At 43.7% G+C, this 18,856-nt stretch overlaps 1 protein-coding gene across 1 annotated transcript in view; it reads right to left on the reverse strand.

Moving 5' to 3' along the window:
- Positions 1-3,606: 3,606 nt before the first annotated feature.
- Positions 3,607-18,856, reverse strand: part of dyl (transmembrane protein dusky-like) — a 51,994-nt gene continuing 36,744 nt past the window's right edge. The window contains exons 3-7 of the mRNA XM_071671061.1: positions 8,153-8,338; positions 7,600-7,685; positions 6,769-6,949; positions 6,348-6,425; positions 3,607-6,043 (exon numbers count right to left, since the gene is read on the reverse strand). Of these exons, the coding sequence (XP_071527162.1) occupies positions 4,901-6,043; positions 6,348-6,425; positions 6,769-6,949; positions 7,600-7,685; positions 8,153-8,338 (1,674 nt within the window). The 3' untranslated portion in view covers positions 3,607-4,900. The remainder of the gene's footprint in view (positions 6,044-6,347; positions 6,426-6,768; positions 6,950-7,599; positions 7,686-8,152; positions 8,339-18,856) is intronic.

Here is an 18,856-nt window from a genome sequence, read left to right on the forward strand (position 1 = left end):
TTCCTAGTTACATGCACCCTGGTGTACTAGGGGTTATCTACCTGTCAGGTGCACCATCAACCTGACCATTATCTCTATATTTTAAAGTTAAAGCATGGCAAATCTTTTCCATTTCAGCAAAACATGTTTTATCTCAGAGAATGGATATCTCCCATCCATATCCTGCATATTGTTGAAAGTCTTTAAATTAGTTATGTCTTTAAATGGACCAGGAGCCAAAAGATTTCTCCTCGATGGTTCAGTCGTATGTTTCTAACTTTACCTGGAGTGAGAAAGGTGTGTGGGAACAGAAAATAATCACACAACTAACTAGCAAATAAACCACCAATTGGTGGAACATACAATTACCAAACAACTAGAATGTGCTGTACTTTAGTCAAAAGAAACCCACAGTATTTGAACACAGAGCAACCAGAACATACAGGGCAAAAATTAGAACGAATTAGACAAGAAAGGGAACTTATAGCGACTGATCATAGGCAATTAGAGCATACAGTAATGGAAGAAGGAATTACTAGAACAATTCTGGTCAAAGAAACAAGATAGTATAACAAAATGGCACGTCTCCCAGTCGGAAATCATCGCTCTAATAGCCTTGGAAACATGACAGAAATTGGTGCAGTATTGGATACATGCATACAGTAAACAGCTTAACTCCCTTCATGTAAATATTTGTCGATAAAAAACAGATGTAGTGGTGTTCCTAAAATTATAGTAGTATTGATTATTATATTTTGCCCTATGACGTAAGCTCAATAATGAATTTCAAATGGTGACAAATTACCCAGTCCTACATGTAAGTACACATTGAAGAACACGGTTTGGTAATTACTACCATTCTATGAGGATCACGTTTCTTTGATATATATATATATATATTTTTTTTTTTTTTTTTATACCTCGTCGCTGTCTCCCGCGGTTGCGAGGTAGCGCAAGGAAACAGACGAAAGAAATGGCCCAACCCCCCCCCCATACACATGTACATACACACGTCCACACACGCAAATATACATACCTACACAGCTTTCCATGGTTTACCCCGGACGCTTCACATGCCTTGATTCAATCCACTGACAGCACGTCAACCCCTGTATACCACATCGCTCCAATTCACTCTATTCCTTGCCCTCCTTTCACCCTCCTGCATGTTCAGGCCCCGATCACACAAAATCCTTTTCACTCCATCTTTCCACCTCCAATTTGGTCTCCCTCTTCTCCTCGTTCCCTCCACCTCCGACACATATATCCTCTTGGTCAATCTTTCCTCACTCATTCTCTCCATGTGCCCAAACCATTTCAAAACACCCTCTTCTGCTCTCTCAACCACGCTCTTTTTATTTCCACACATCTCTCTTACCCTTACGTTACTTACTCGATCAAACCACCTCACACCACACATTGTCCTCAAACATCTCATTTCCAGCACATCCATCCTCCTGCGCACAACTCTATCCATAGCCCACGCCTCGCAACCATACAACATTGTTGGAACCACTATTCCTTCAAACATACCCATTTTTGCTTTCCGAGATAATGTTCTCGACTTCCACACATTTTTCAAGGCTCCCAAAATTTTCGCCCCCTCCCCCACCCTATGATCCACTTCCGCTTCCATGGTTCCATCCGCTGACAGATCCACTCCCAGATATCTAAAACACTTCACTTCCTCCAGTTTTTCTCCATTCAAACTCACCTCCCAATTGACTTGACCCTCAACCCTACTGTACCTAATAACCTTGCTCTTATTCACATTTACTCTTAACTTTCTTCTTCCACACACTTTACCAAACTCAGTCACCAGCTTCTGCAGTTTCTCACATGAATCCGCCACCAGCGCTGTATCATCAGCGAACAACAACTGACTCACTTCCCAAGCTCTCTCATCCCCAACAGACTTCATACTTGCCCCTCTTTCCAAGACTCTTGCATTTACCTCCCTAACAACCCCATCCATAAACAAATTAAACAACCATGGAGACATCACACACCCCTGCCGCAAACCTACATTCACTGAGAACCAATCACTTTCCTCTCATCCTACACGTACACATGCCTTACATCCTCGATAAAAACTTTTCACTGCTTCTAACAACTTGCCTCCCACACCATATATTCTTAATACCTTCCACAGAGCATCTCTATCAACTCTATCATATGCCTTCTCCAGATCCATAAATGCTACATACAAATCCATTTGCTTTTCTAAGTATTTCTCACATACATTCTTCAAAGCAAACACCTGATCCACACATCCTCTACCACTTCTGAAACCACACTGCTCTTCCCCAATCTGATGCTCTGTACCTGCCTTCACCCTCTCAATCAATACCCTCCCATATAATTTACCAGGAATACTCAACAAACTTATACCTCTGTAATTTGAGCACTCACTCTTATCCCCTTTGCCTTTGTACAATGGCACTATGCATGCATTCCGCCAATATATATATATATATATATATATATATATATATATATATATATATATATATATATATATATATATATATAAATATATATATAGAAAGAGAATTCCATCACTGATATATGGTGTATTTCATGCGTTACATAGTTGAGTGTAGCAGAAGTCATGAACTTCCTATCTATGGATAACTTCAGACACTCACAATATAAAGAAAATGAAACACCGTACTTCACCATCACGAAGCCAACCTACAGCTGAAGTACAGAGACAAATGCAATGAAAGAATCAAAATACAAACTTACGTGCTCAAGCTCGACTAATCCCAAAGTAGCAGTCGACAGGAGAGATTTCACAAACCTAGGCTTTAACTGAGCAGGAGTAACTAATGCACAATTCAGTGTTGCTGGCTTGCTGCCCTTACTGGCAATGATTTTGAGGTCTGAGCCACAAGAGAGTCCATTGGTGAGAAGGATTTCTAGTCGTCCAATAAGAGAGGTTTGTGAGAAACAAGCCTATTTCTGGCAGAACAAACAACCTAAATGCTAGTTAAAACGTCTTTTCACTTTTTCTTGTGTGTGTTGCTATACAGATGTCAACTTGAAGTAATAATTTACAAATAACTGAAGATCAGAGAGGACTGTATACTCAGTTCCAAAGCAACTCTGGAAGTGGTGGGAAGAGGTTGGAAGCAGTGAGTCAGGGTCCTGACTAGGATTAGACAGATAGCAGATATGATTTGAGATTTTTTTTTGTTTCGTTTACTGAAGACACACCGTTGGTAATTCTAGATTATACTGATGATGGATGATAATTTGAGCTTCAGGCCTATACCACCATGGTCTTTCAGGCTGACAACTTTGTTGTAACCATCAATTGAAAATGTTTGAACACCTTCAGAAGTGCATGGTCATTTCATGACAATCTTTATATGTGTGCATGGTTCTTGACCGAAGATATGTAAATTTGCAAGTGTTACAGCCTTTGCCTAGCTTTAAACGAGTCAAACTTAGTTATGTAAGCGAGCATTCATATCTTTATTCAGTTAATAGAGATGCATTCTCAATGGTACATTCAATGCGTTTTTAAGCAGATCAAAATAGGTAATCCGTTTTGATATGTTACTTAGACTTGTATTTTAGTATGGTATGTGAATATCAAAAATAGGAGGAGAATAACATCCATTTTATTTTTTATTACTTTATTACAGATTTACAAATAAATATTACATTGAACTAATAAATATGCTTAAATATTTACAATAAATAATAGAATAAAATACCCACAGGAAGTCTCGCCGACGCAGGAGAAACTTCACCAGACACAGGGTGAAGGCAAGTTGATTGACTGCTTTATTATGAAGTATCAAAACAATGAATCGGAAAATAACAACACGTACACACACTCATACAGTGACACACACACACACAAACACACACACACACATACAAATGCTACATACTAATGCTCCTTAAAAATGCCAGATGTAGCTCATTTACTACGCTTACTGACACACACACACACACACATACACACCTACTACTTGCCGAGCTAAGTGCACAAGGAAGGAATGATAAGTGCAGGTGTATCGAGCAAGATGAAGGTCACAGGGCTGTACACGACGTGTCTCTACGGGTGATGGAAAGGCAACTTTCCTCATTGGCTTTTGTATGTCTGCGTGCCAAGTCTGCTAATCCTTGTGCTGAACAGATCATAAATAGTATGGAACAAGACCAGCTGATTCCAGTTAATAACAACATTTCATTGTAAAAAAATAAACGAACAAATAAATACACGAAGAGAAACAAGACCCTCCCCTCCCCCAACCAGTCCGTCATGAAGAGCTGGAGGGATTACGTCGTCGACGGGACGGATCTCCACGGAGAATGCGCCCAAAGAGGGCACCACCGTCTTCCATAGCCTCACTCTGGGCTTGCTACCGTCACCAGGGGTGATGTGCATTACCCCGTGGCCTGGTAGATAGTCTGGGCTTTGGTAACTTGGATGTAAAGCTTGAGTTGGCGAGACGAAGAGACAGTCGAAGTTCCTGTACCGTTAAGCGTACGGCGGGAACAGTGTCTTCACAGCACACATGTATTCTGAAGGTGACAAAATACTGTCATGGGAGAATTTCCTTTACTAGAGTCGTGGGCTGAGTGAGTGTTCGGAAGGGGACACGGAAGGAGGGAGAGTTAAAAGCAGAAGTCAGTTACTGATGAACAAAAATAATGAGTTAAAGAAACAGTTGTGTGAGAATGTAGATGAACTAACAAAGTTTCAGAGGCCGTCACCACCCTTGCCTGGCCCACCGTCACCCACGCCTGTCGGAGCGTGAGTGGCGGTAGCCAAGGCGTCAGCAACAAGGCTGACGGGAGAGGAACACGTGAGGGAGAGGGCGTGGGCAGACCAGCGCCCTGGTGTTTGGGGCGTCGGGGCGGCGGTATGGCACAAGTGCACAGTTCGAAGTTGTCGAGTGGCTCAATTACTGGCCGACACCTTGACGAACTCGGGATTGTCGTAGCCCTGCACGAAGGTGGTGACGCCGCCCTTAGCGTTGAAGGTTCGCACGCGAGTGTAGAGGAAGCATGCCACGAGGCAGGCGATGGTCAACACCAGCAGTAGCATGACAAGACCTGCGGCGAATCCTGCCGCAGACATGCAGATGTTAGACGCATCTTCAAGCAGCTCCGACACCACAACCGTCTCGTTGGCGGAATTTAGATTAAAGGCGACGTCTCCAGGAGCCACGACCTGGATGACACGAGAGGTGGATACATCAGTCATCTCCTGAGCAGCTCGGCGGTACACGTGAAGGATAGCCGAGCGACGCACTCGACCTTCTTCCACATCTTCATCTGCGACCTCCGACTCTTCAGGATTCAGAGATCGGGGTCGACCAGCGCTGTCTATGAGAGCCCCTTGGCGATTGACTTGTGGGTAGCTTCCTTTGCCTGCAGGGGCTGGCAAGTTAACGCTGGAGGATGAGATTGGGAAGGCAACTGGGACGGGGATGGGGTTTTTGCCTTCCTCATCATCCAGGGGAATGCCATCACCCTCACCTGACTTGCGCAGGGCCGACTGTGGTGGGGCAACGTCTTCCGCGTCAGCTGTCAGGGCTGAGCTGGTGGGGCGACGTGGGTCGGGATGGGCAGCGATGGTTTTAACAGTTTTGCTGGCGGCTGCATGGTAGCCCAAGTCACCACCGTCACAATGTGGTTCCGGGCAGCTGTAGCGGCACACTTGGATCACACACTGGAAGTGGACGTTCATACTGTCGGGGAATTTAAACGCCTGGAAGTAGGCGTACGACACCACCGAGGCAGATGAGCCAAAGTTCTTGACCTTTTGGAAGCGTCCCATGATCTTGGGTCGGGTGACGCAGCCACGCTCGTCCACCAGCTGTATGGGCGCCCTCTTGCCGTCATGAGCCACACAGTTACGTACCATCATGTCGAACTTGTTCTCATCGTCCTTGATGGCTAGAACCATAGTCATCGTCTGGCCGATCTTGACGATGCCCGACACCTCGGAGGCCCAGGGACCCTTGCCAACCTGGATCTGCATCCAACACTGCAGGTTGTCACCCAGGAAGTTGGCAGTGACAGCGTTCAGCATGTCAACCTGTTGATGAGAAGGTACTCTGGTTAAAATCCTGTCATGAAGAAAATTACATCGTTCTCATAATTCATGATCATCGGTAAGGAGACATTGGAGTGAACTATGAAACTAAATCTAATATTCCCTCATATGGTGGTGAGGGGAGGGCGTCCCTCATATAGTGATGAGGGGAGGGCGTCCCTCATATGGTGGTGAGGGGAGGGCGTCCCTCATATAGTGATGAGGGGAGGGCGTCCCTCATATAGTGATGAGGGGAGGGCGTCCCTCGTATATCGGTGAAGGAGAGGCGGCGTTCCATGGTACTCACCTGGAAGGGCCTGAAGGTGACAGACTTCTCGTAGTAGTCGTACCAGGTACAGCGGAGCTTCCTGGCAGCGTCCCACACCTGCCGGGGTCATGAGGTCATCAGTCAAGGTACTTATCATACAAAGGCTTCAACACTGTCAATGTGTATTGCACAGTTTACATACTTGGGCTACCATGGCGTGCGCCATTTTGAGTTATGTGATTCATGGCTAAAGGAAATGATTGAAAATGAAGATTTGACTCAATAATTTCAATTTTAAAGAACGTATGTAAAAGAAGCGTGAAGGATTCATCGGCAAGCTGATCCCTTATTTCCCATTACACAAACACGTTCCTCAAACTTCTCTCTCTCTCTCTCTCTCTCTCTCTCTCTCTCTCTCTCTCTCTCTCTCTCTCTCTCTCTCTCTCTCTCCAGTACCCACCTCCTGTACTAGCGGGTCGAACTGGATGATGACAGTGTTCTCGATGTATGTCCCGGTGGGCGTGGGCTGGCCGTAGTTGGCATTACTGGCGGTGGAGGTCATACCGCAGCTGTTGAGGTAGATGTCGAACTGAGCCTGGAGTCGGCCCGTCCCGGGCTGAACGTGCACACAGTTGGGGTCGCTGCATCGGGGAAAGAAAGACAGACGATTAATAAAAAAAAAAAATCGATGGCAAGGAATTATCCTCTTCGTAAGAGTGAAAAAAAGAAATAAATCTGATATAAAACGAAGTAAACTGAATTGGTACTTAAGCAAATATGAAATAGAGACTTGGACGAAAATGTTTATGGTTTTCAAATGAAAGGGTAAAAGGCTGTTGTAAATGACTTGGAGATAGCAATCTGGACGTCATAACAACAGTATAAAACTTTAGCCAATGAGAGGGACACAAATGTTCATCGAAGCATCGTGGAAAGAATAGGAGAAAATCAGTTCATGGGCTGGAGCAGCGGGGATCTAAGCCACCGTGATAAAAAGCATAATCTAATTCATATCAAAAAGTTAACGTACAGTATGAAAAAAATATCAGATATCAGTAGAAAACAGAATTGAACGGTAACACGTAAAGTATAGGCTAACCTTTACAAGTGATGTCTATGTCAACTAACACGTTGATAACAGTAAGAATTTAAAAAAAATAACGTAAACCTAACATAAACAAGATATGAGGATGGAGAAAATGAAAATGATATAAACAGGACAGTCAATACCATACAAGGATAGAAACATTTAATTTGACGAGTGGGTGAGGGAGTGACAGGGGGGACTCACCTATAGTAACCTTTGCTGAAGATCATCCCGTAGAAGGGCCGGTCGAACTCCACGGACACACGCATGAAGGACTTCTCACACTGTACCTGTGGTCAAACTTCAGTTAATGATTCAAATTCATTAACGATCATCGTAAATTATACATTATATACAGCAAACTACGGTGCATCTGATGGCTATTGCCTTACAAGGCAAATAATAGGATTATACTGCTAGCGAATTTACTTGAAATTCATATTCATATTTTCTTTGTATTGCTGATCGATCTCTTCTCAACCAACAACAATAGCAAGGTTACGTGGTCAGGTCGTAAAGGTCAAATGGTCGAGGTCACAGAAGAGTCTGACTCTAAGGGGTTAGCTGGTTTCAAGTAAAAGGTGGTTAGGTTCAGATATGAATGGGGTCACATAGTTAGGGACTAACTGGTTGGCTAAGATGGAGTGAATGATAATCAGAATTTCAAAGCCAGGTGGAACTTTTATATTTCGCCAATGGATGACATGAACAAAGATAAGCAATATGTTTCCTAGAAGAAAATGTGCGTAATACATACCTGGAGGTTCTTGATTGTATTCATATCAGGCTGGGCGAGGGGCCATGGATCGCTGGGGCCCGTTGGTAGGGGCCCCGGAACTCCTAGTGGAGGACCCCCTAGCGGGGGCGCATAAATATCTCCTCCGCGGTGTTCAACTGGTAGCGAGGCAGAGTCCAAGGCGTTTTGGTCGTCGTACGTCTGGCCCTGTGAACGACACACAAAGCTTAGCGACGACACTAACGAAAATAAGAATTTAAATGCAGAACATAAAACCTAACGCACAGTGTATACGATCAACATAAACTTTTTTTTTTTTTTTTGCCGAATAAACTATATCGCAATAATGCAACTCTATAGAAAACGCGAACTTTCTAATGCGTTCTAGTTTCCTCTTGTTTGTCTTTGGTTGGCTATTACGACATTCCTCGTACCGTAACATTCTAATGAGGATCCCTCGAACATAGTAATTTGGTAATGGACTAAGAATACAATAATTAGCTAAATGGATCTCCCAAACAGTATGGAGATCATAATATGGCAACAGCAGGTCACAATATGGCAACAGCGGGATGAGAGCTGGTGATTATGGCTGGCGGTTGGGGGCCAGGCAGGTGATGGGGGCCAGTGGGTCAACTTGTGGACCCCCCACGACTCCACCCACTTGTCCCCTTACCCCGCCCACTCTCACCATGGGGTACGCCCCTATCACTGATCGACCCTGTTCAGTTTTCTCGACCATCCAAGTCAAAAGCGTCCATCTACGATCACCTGGCATTCACATTCATGGTGTATATATGTGGATGGATATTCTCCTCACTGAAGACTAGAATAGCATAGCATCCTTCTAGCCTGAGTTCTGGTGCGGTGACCATTCCACTGCTCTGGTTTCGTGCAACGTCCTGTCGTGAGAGTAAGTTTCACTGCCGTAAACTACAATAAGCTCAGTCGAATATTTTTTCCGTGAATATATCTTATCATTGATATATTCCCTCCCATGGAAAGTCTCGGATCACAGGAATATAACTGTCCCCACCATACTGGCATATCTAATCTAGCAGCATAAGGTGAAAGCCCCTCCTTCGTGTCAGTGGAGCCTAGCACGTAAAGGACATGTTTATTTACATCTTTATATGCATGGAAGTTTTAGAAATGTCTGCCAAGGTGGCACAATCCTGCGTCATTTAGCCGTGGGAAATATTTTCAGGGAAGGGAAACCCAGAATCATAAAAGAAGAAGAAATTCTTTTATAAATAGAGGGACGTACATATGTCTGCCCTCCGGTGCCGTGCATACCGGAACAGCAGCAAACTGTGCCGTGCCCAAGCCAGCGGGTCGTACACCGCTTCAGCAACAAGTCTGTAATGGCGTTCTCTGCATTGAATTTCTCGCATCACTTCCTGTGGCTGGAAATATACACAATAGCTAGGAAGGTCGACAACTCCAAACCAACAATGAAGGTCTCTTTAACTGCAAGCCAAGGAAACCTGATGATCAGTAGGATATGTGTGGAAGCGTTTTTTTTTTTATTAGTGACATACTGACTGACATTATCACAGTCATCTGTCATACAAAGAGGAAGTCAAACCTCAAGATGTGGTCAGGTTACGAGAACGAGGAAGCCTGGGTAACAGACAGTTCAGTCAGATGCACAAATGCGGAACCAGTTATATGAAAGCCAAGAGTTTGAGAGGAAGTGGAGTGCTGTTGCGAGACGCCAATGAATACTAAGCAATCTCATTGGCCCAACAGCAGCAGGACATCGCCTTATGATCACTGAAACTATAATATTCTTCTCGAGTGTCAACACTATGGCAGTCTTGAACGAAAGAACCATATAAACTTCAGTGTCCTCAGGCCGGCCAAGCTACGCTTCGCTGCGCTTGGCCTAGTCAACCTCTCTTTACCAGCCTTGTGTATATTTGATTTGCTCATCCCAGTAATTCACTCGCACACGAGCGTAAAATCTTTTTTCTATTTACTTCCGGGGGTCTGCATGTTAACACAGCGTTACTCTTGTATGCGGGGGAAAATGTTTATATCAATGTTTTGAAGTCCCGAATCTTCAGTTAGTTGAAGATTTAGACAATGTGGGTTCTACGTTCTCGCTTGATCATGAATATTTCGATTCTTTTTCACTTTTTCAGCGGCAAAATGTGTGTTGATGATATACTGTTCTCAATGTTCTTGATGTATCGAAAACAATTTCTTTTGTCTTACACTATAAAAATCAATGGGCATTATTCATACTCTTCCAGCATATATACATAGATTTTCCCAGATATAAAACGTTCACTATATATATATATATATATATATATATATATATATATATATATATATATATATATATATATATATATATATATATTCCCAGATGTAAAACGTCTAGCATAGATATACATTACATACGTTTTCCCAGGTATAAAACGTTTGAGCCGACCTTTTCCTGTGTGAGGTACAGACAGTAGAAGATGACCTTTAGGGTATCAGACGAAGTGGCACCTTAACCCACTCCGATTTATATCAAAATAATTACAGCCTAACTACATAGGTCACAGAAAACGTAAAGTAGAGGTATTCACAGAAAACGTACAGTTGTGGTTACGATAAAACATAAAATCACGGGTGATTATGGATATGAAAAAACATGAGGACACAGGAAGTTGTGGCGTTACCGAAAATGGGAGTAGAAGTAGAGAGAAAAAAATTGCGTCATAAAGAATGGGAAATTAAAATAACGACAGCCCAAAGTGCTTGAATTATATAGAAAATGATGACATGGAAGAGACATAACATTGGAAATGGTAGAAATGAATAGTTATGGAAAATAAGGAATGGAGGTTAAAGAAAGCGGGAAATTTCTGTTGTGATAATACAAGAGGTGGAGACGACTTGAAGGATGCGTTACAGAATTCATTTCTCTTGTGTTCTGCTATATTTTGGAGGCCGAAATTCGCTCAATTCTAAATGTGAATTAATCCCTCTCTCTCAGTCTAAAATCCTACATACGCAGTACGATATAAAAATGAAGTCAGATACAACAAATACTTGATACAGTAGTACTGTATCTAAAGGAATTCACAGATATAAAATTTCATTTAAAGAAAATGTAACAAAATAGGTCGGACGCATATTTCTATTTATGAATTTATGTTCCCAATTTCACAGAAAACGATGAGAGGATGAAATGGATACCTGGTATGGCTAATTATATATATATATATATATATATATATATATATATATATATATATATATATATATATATATATATATATATATATATATACCGTTAATGAAATGACCTTTATTAAGGCCTCAGTTGCCCGTACCGTCTCAGCAAACATAAAGAAAAATCTACCCAATTTGAAAGAAATCCCGTTGACCCCCTTTTCCCCCAAGGAAAACGGAACACCACCTCTGTACCCACTCATGGCCCACAGACGGCGAGGGGGGCAACCCGCCCATCTATGTAAAACCAACCCATTAGTCGCGTCAGCTTGGAAAATCGACCCAGAAAGCTATCATTACGGCTGAGTGTGGAGAACCCAGGGGATATGACACGCTGCCTTCAGTTATAATGAAAGAAAACGGCATTCCACACTAACTATAGTTCATTTGACGCGTCAAGTGTCGAGGTGTAATGAGTTGCCTGGCGGAACTGAGGAGTGAGTGGAGTGTGTGTGAGTGTGTGAGGAAGTGGACCACCACTCCCAAGCAGACAATGAGTGTGTGCCACATACCAAACTGCATCGACCTCCCCACATGAGTGTGTGGTGTGTGTGTGTGTGTGTGTGTTGGTTCCTTACTACTCCTACCACTATCACTACCACCATCAGTGCCACTACTCTCACCACAACCTTCATCATCACAACCAATGCCACTTCTATTACCACTACTACTACTATTACCACCAGACTATCACCATTACTACTACCACCACTACTACCAACACCACCATTGCAACTACTACCACTACTACCAACACCACCATTACAACTACCACCTCTTCTACCAACACCATCCTTTCTGACAACTCTTACAGCTCTTCACCATGAAGACATATCGAAACACATCTTCCTCACAGAAACGTGAGGGAGAGATGTGAGTATTTTCTCACGGTGTTTACTAGAATTGTGACACATCCTCAGGTTAACAGCTCACTGTCAGGTCGTTAATATGCAATACGAACGAGGCTGTGGGATACAGGTTGGAATTTTGTTAATGAAAATCATTGCCTTATGAAGCTCAGCCCCTTCAGTAGTGAGGTACAATCCTTGGGCACAATGGTACGTCTCTTGATCAAGACGGTACGACCCATGAGCACGACGGTGCGACCCTTGATCACGACGGTACGACTGTTATGTGTGATAGCCTGACCCCTAAGAGTCAGGTCAAAGGCTAGGTCATCATATCCCCATATCCCTCACGTTCTCCCCACAAAAATTTTTTCCCTCTCCCCTCACGGTTCGTTCCGTGCCCCAAGATGTAATATACAACACCACTACGGAGGAATCCTCCCCATACGTACCCCCCCCCCCCTCACACCGGAGCTGCTCCGGAGCTTCGAGCTACAGCACCGTCGTCTCGGACCCCAGTACCGGAACGTCACCGGTTCCGCTGTTGGGTAAGGAACAGGAAACACAAGTCGAGCACAACAGGGATTTACAGAATGAAGGAACAGGTCTGTTCTCGTCAACAGAAAGACAGGAAGAGAGAAACGGTGAGTATACGAGGGTGGAAGATGAATTAGAATAGAAGGAATTGCAAAGACGATATGAAAATAAAGAGAGATTCTAACAGGCAATGAAGATCTGCACATGTAGATCAAATCAGCCATATTTATGAAGGACTAGAAAGTAGAAAATGATCTTGGAAGATGGTGAAGGAAGAAGACAAGGTGAACTAGGCCGTCCAGAAACCTGTAGAGGTTGTATGAAAGCCGGTGAAACTCCTCGGTGTTAAACATCAGACCAGTACTGGGTATCTCAGGCGAACCACCCGGCCTGGGTGCAGCCAGCAAGCCTGCCTGCCTCACACTTGGCAGCCGAGTCAGAACAGGAGCTACCAGCCCTCCTCTACCAGGGCGAGGTGCCGTAGCCAACGCGTTGATGTCTAATCTCGAACGCTGTGTACCTCTTGAACCCCGCAGCACGTGTAGGGAGGCTCCAACCCCACCAAGACGGGTTAGCTCACATCCTTGCCGAAGAGCATCGTAAGGACAAGGATCCAAGCATGACCTGTGTAGGTCAGGGGATTCCTGGTGGGTCAGGGATCCCTGAAGTCCCTGGCTCTTGTTCATTTTCAAAGTAAACACAACCGTAATCTGTCCTCATCAGTGCCTGCAAACTACTGACGTAACATGTAGTACGAGTCTACTTCTAAACGCCTTCCAACACAACAAGGTTATACTACTACACTATACTCTTTATTCCGTAAAAGAATGAACAATTTCCCATATATATATATATATATATATATATATATATATATATATATATATATATATATATATATATATATATATATATGAAGACCTAAGAAGCTCAGTGGAGGAAGAAACAAAGAGCCTTGGCCCAGTAACCCGCGCTGGGGGATTGGGTCAGGCCAGAGGCTCGCGCGCTAGCGTGCTCGGCCACCCGTCCGCCTGGGAAACTTGCACCCAAACACTGTACTTACCCAGAGATTAATTGTTTTTTCACGATATACTGTGGCGCTCCTGCTGTTACACTCTTCCTGTAGTGACATACCAGTACACTGATACAGCTGTAATGTCCACTTATATATATATATATATATATATATATATATATATATATATATATATATATATATATATATATATATATATATATATATATAGTGTATCTGATAATTTCCTAAAGAGTTGTAGTGGAAGGTACGATCACAACAATCGAATTTCCGCTTACCCTTATCGTTTACGACAAGACGAAAGAATTTATTCTTATGATGAATGAAACACGAAGTTCCTACCAAGAAAGGAAGAAAGAAAGAGAGAAAAAGAAAGAAGTGAAGACGTGGTTCTGGTGGATGAATTGAGAAGCGGCCGACGACCCCCGCGTCTAAGGGGGTGGAGGGAAAGGCTCTGTTGCTTGCTTGTTTGGGACATTTTTTATTTTGTGCTTGCTTTAAGACCTTATTGTTGCTCATTGTGGGCTTTGTTTGGGGCTGGTTTGGGGGTCGTCATTAAGGGCTTTATTGGGAACTTGTTTGATGAGCCATGACAATGTTGGTCGAGTCTTGTTAGTTACGTTTGTAACTGACCTAACCCTTATGGGTCATGTTCAAGACCAGGTTATTATACCTAGGGGTCACACCAACCTACTCAAGGGTCGTAGTGTCTCGCTCAAGGGGTTAACTAGAGTTGACCAGTAAGTGGTTGTATGTTGTGTTAGATCAGTTGTAGGTTGTGGTAGAGCAGTCGTATGTTGTGGTAGAGCAGTTGTAGGTTGTGGTAGAGCAGTCGTATTGTTGTGTTAGAGCAATTGTAGGTTATAGTAGAGCAGTCGTAAGTTGTGGTAGAGCAGTTGTAGGTTGTGGTAGAGCAGTCGTAGGTTGTGGTAGAGCAGTCGTAGGTTGTGGTAGAGCAGTTGTAGGTTGTGGTTGAGCAGATGTAAAGAAAAGGATGCAGGTGTGCGGGCTGACACACATACCCCCTCCTGCGAATACATATGTTGTTCACACACACACACACACACACACACACACACACACACACACACACATGCAGGCAACTAACACATGAGAGCGGGGCCCCGTAACAAGCAGGTCAGACAGATCATGTAATCCAAATGACTCCATTCGCCTACGGGTACACACAGAAGTACATATCAACACTGTCAGAATGTTTAGGCTAATCAAAACATTCTAGTTGACCAGAGATTACCTTACAGGGTTACATTATCTAAAGTAATTAGATTATTTTAATCTAACCAGAACTCACCCTGCGTGATTACATTGTTACCAGGAATGGATCCACAAGGGATGGGTCACCTCCCAAGATTGGTGGATCAGGTCTTAGAAAACGAGGACTTGGCACTAACGAGACAATTAAACCGTTGGTCCACAATTAAGACGTCAAGATGGAAGCGACATTATTAGTCTACTTTCTTTTTTTTTTCTACAGTATTCCACTTTTTTTTTTCAATGTGGACCAGTGTCTTTCTTTCCTAGGGGGAAATCCACTGGAAGTTAGAGAGAGCTTGTGGAAGGTAAACGTGTGTGTGTGTGTGTGTGTGTGTGTGTGTGTGTGTGTGTGTGTGTGTGTGAGAGAGAGAGAGAGCATGAACTCCCTCTCTCCCTCGTAACTCACCCCTCCCACCGTGCAGCATCAAGGCGGGACCCTACGCTACCAGCCTCCTCCCTCTCACCCGCCACACATCCCTACGATTGCCACACACCATTGTGCTGACGACCCCGGGTGGTGGTGGTGGTGGTGGTGGAAAGAGAGGCACGACCCAAGCGATCTAGGTCACACGGAGTTCGGTCAACAGCTTGTTGTTGGAGTGGCGGATACATGCGGGTGTGTGCGGGCGGCTGGGGGGAAGATGGAGACTATACTAGTGTGATATTGGTGGATAATGACACATAGACGGAGAGGAGGAGTTTAACAGTAGAGATGTAGTAGGGGTCGTAGAGAGGGAAGACCTCTTGAGCACCAGGATATTACCCCGTTCGTGCACTTCGATACGACCTTTGGGTATGCCAATCTGGCCTTCGACCTGTACCTTTACATGGTCATGTCAAGGGCCACCAGGCCTTTTATATTCAAGGGTCATACTACAGAGCTCAAAAGGTCGTAACGTCGTGCTCATGGAGTTAACAACAAGACATTCTAAAATAATCAATAGAAAGCGATTGATCAGACGGTCTTAATCAGATAATCAATAGAAAGCGATTGATCAGACGGTCTTAATCAGATAATCAATAGAAAACGGATCCTATTATATCAAACGTCCTATTACCAATAGTGAAACTCTCTGATTAGAGATGATGTCTGCTAATCAGGCAGCTCCTTAGATCTTACTGTCTAGATAGGCAGACATATCTAGTGAGAAACAGGTGATTAAAATGCACAGCCAACGAGCTTCGAGACGACGTCCGGATACTGGTAGACCGGAGCTAAGGATGACCGGAGCGCCACTGGTGGGGAAACGGAGTGCTCAAAGGAACTCTCCTGCAATGGGGTCCTCATGGAATACCTATTCATCCTGCACATCACAATGGCACAGGGAACATGGCAGTCGCGCTCTTGTGTGAGGATAGAGGAATATTAATGAAAAAAAAAGTATATACATTTCTTTCATTGAAAGCTGTGAAGAGTTAAAAGTCTCAGAGGGAATGAATAGTTTTCTCTTCTTCCAATATCTATGAGAACCACGAGAGCTGTGCCTTGCTCCACGAGCAAATAGGACCCGACATCATCCCGTCACAGCAGCTGGGTCATGATGACACATACAACTGCTCGTAACACTGACGGAGTCTTGATTCGGGTGAGGGATACGACGCGGGATGAACACCCAGGTCAGGTGTGTACGCGACTTTTGTTACGGCCGGAACAACACGGGATCCCAGGTCAGGTGTGACGCGACTTTTGTTACGGCCAGAACAACACGGGATCCCAGGTCAGCTGTGACGCGACCTTGTTACGGCTAGAGGCTTAGAAGGCAACCCCGGGTCAGCTCTGGCGCTACCTTGTTACGGGCAGAAGAGCGGGGTAGAGACCCGGTCAGGCGTGACGCCACCGGTTAGGACGTATCAAGATCCACATATAAACCCGACATAAAGTAACAGTGAACAGACGAAGTGCTACGTCTGGAAGAAACCGTGGAGAGAGAGAGAGAGAGAGAGAGAGAGAGAGAGAGAGAGAGAGAGAGAGAGAGAGAGAGAGAGAGAGAGAAGAGAAAGCTTCGGGGAGAGGCAGGGTGGGTGGGGTGAGGGAGAGAACAAGGGTGAAAGGTCTCATACATCCCTTCCTCCCACCCCACCATCTCCTTCCCTCCTCCTCCTCCCTCCTCATAGGGAGAGATCCCTCCCCTCTCCACCAACCCCGCCCTCCCTCACATGTCCACTACAGGAGAGCACTATAATGCTATATAAAGTCCTCTGCCTCATTGCCACTAAGGCAGAAATTCGAACGTCTTTCCATTACGAGGGACGACCTAAGTTACGTCAGTTTGGATGTGCTCAAGAGATCTTTATTTCCCGGAGTTACTATTCTGTCTTACAAAATTAAGATTTTCGTCCACTACTTCGTGAATATCTATATGAACCTTTCCATTTTATTTTCAGGAATAAAACCATATGTTCTGGAAGATACTTCATGGTACCATTCAACTTTATATAGCGATAATTCATGCAAATCGACACATTAAACCGGTCAAAAAGAAAATGTGATCTACGCAAGGTTCACTACAAGAAATTCGGCAATATTTCCAAAAGTCCACAATCCCCTCCAACGGAATTTACGATGAGAAATGTAAGAAATGTCTCGGCCATAGCTATTTGCGACCCCCACGTACTTCTACCACAACTACTACTACTACTACTACTACTACTGCTACTACTACGACCACTGACACAACTATTTCTAGTAACACATTTCTCTCTGCCACCATCACCACATCAGGGGAAAAGTAGGTGGATGGCATGGCTGGAGGACGGGAATGAGGAGTGGAGGTTTCCCTTGGGAAGGTGTACGGGTAATGGGAAGTGATCAACCAAACTTCTCACGAAGTCTCATTACCAAGCTCTCTCATCAAGCTGAATTATTAGATCGTATCAAGCTGGCCATTCACGATAAGCACCAAGCTGGCCACCCACGATAAGCACCAAGCTGGCTACCCACAATAACCAAACATGATAAAAGAAAATGGCTCTAAATTTTCTCTTAATGTATTAAGGGGGAAACTATGACAACAATCAAGTATACACTCGCTCTGTCATGAAAGTGTAGGATCATGGATAATATCATTCACTCAACACGCAGGGAAGAAATCCAACAAGATCCGACATGATCTATCAGTGAAATCTACGTCGGAGAGAGAGAGAGGAGAAATCGAGAACCGGAGATAGTTTCAGAGAGATAGATAGATAGATGAATAGATAGATCGATAGATGAATAGATAAATAGATAGAGATAGATAGATAGATAGATGAACAGATAGATAGATAGATAAATAGATAAAAATATATATATAGATAGATAGAGAGAGAGGTGGTCACGATAGATAAGACCAGGGTGTCATGTGGCCCTCCGCGTTCATCAGCCCATGACATGGCTGTACTCGGCCCTGCTCACGTGAACCATCATGATGACGGGTAAGTGGGTGAAAGCTCGTATGTGTTATATTTCAGTTGTCACACTCGGGAGGTAATGGTGTGAACGGTAGCAAAACTGTTTGATTACAGCGCTACCATATGCTAGTGAAAGGCGGGAGAGAAAGTATATAATACGTACGTAACAGACGGACGGACAGACGGGGAGAGAGAGAGAGAGAGAGAGAGAGAGAGAGAGAGAGAGAGAGAGAGAGGGTAGTGGCACCACTGAGCCAATCGAGAAACTTCAAACAAATAAATACTAATAAAATAATAATAATAATAATAATAATGATAATAATAATAATAATAATAATAACAATAATAATAATAATGATAATAATGATAATAATTATAATAAAACGAAAAAGGAAATTTAAGTCA

The sequence above is a fragment of the Panulirus ornatus genome, chromosome 16, assembly GCF_036320965.1.
Source record: "Panulirus ornatus isolate Po-2019 chromosome 16, ASM3632096v1, whole genome shotgun sequence".
Lineage (NCBI taxonomy): Eukaryota > Metazoa > Arthropoda > Malacostraca > Decapoda > Palinuridae > Panulirus > Panulirus ornatus.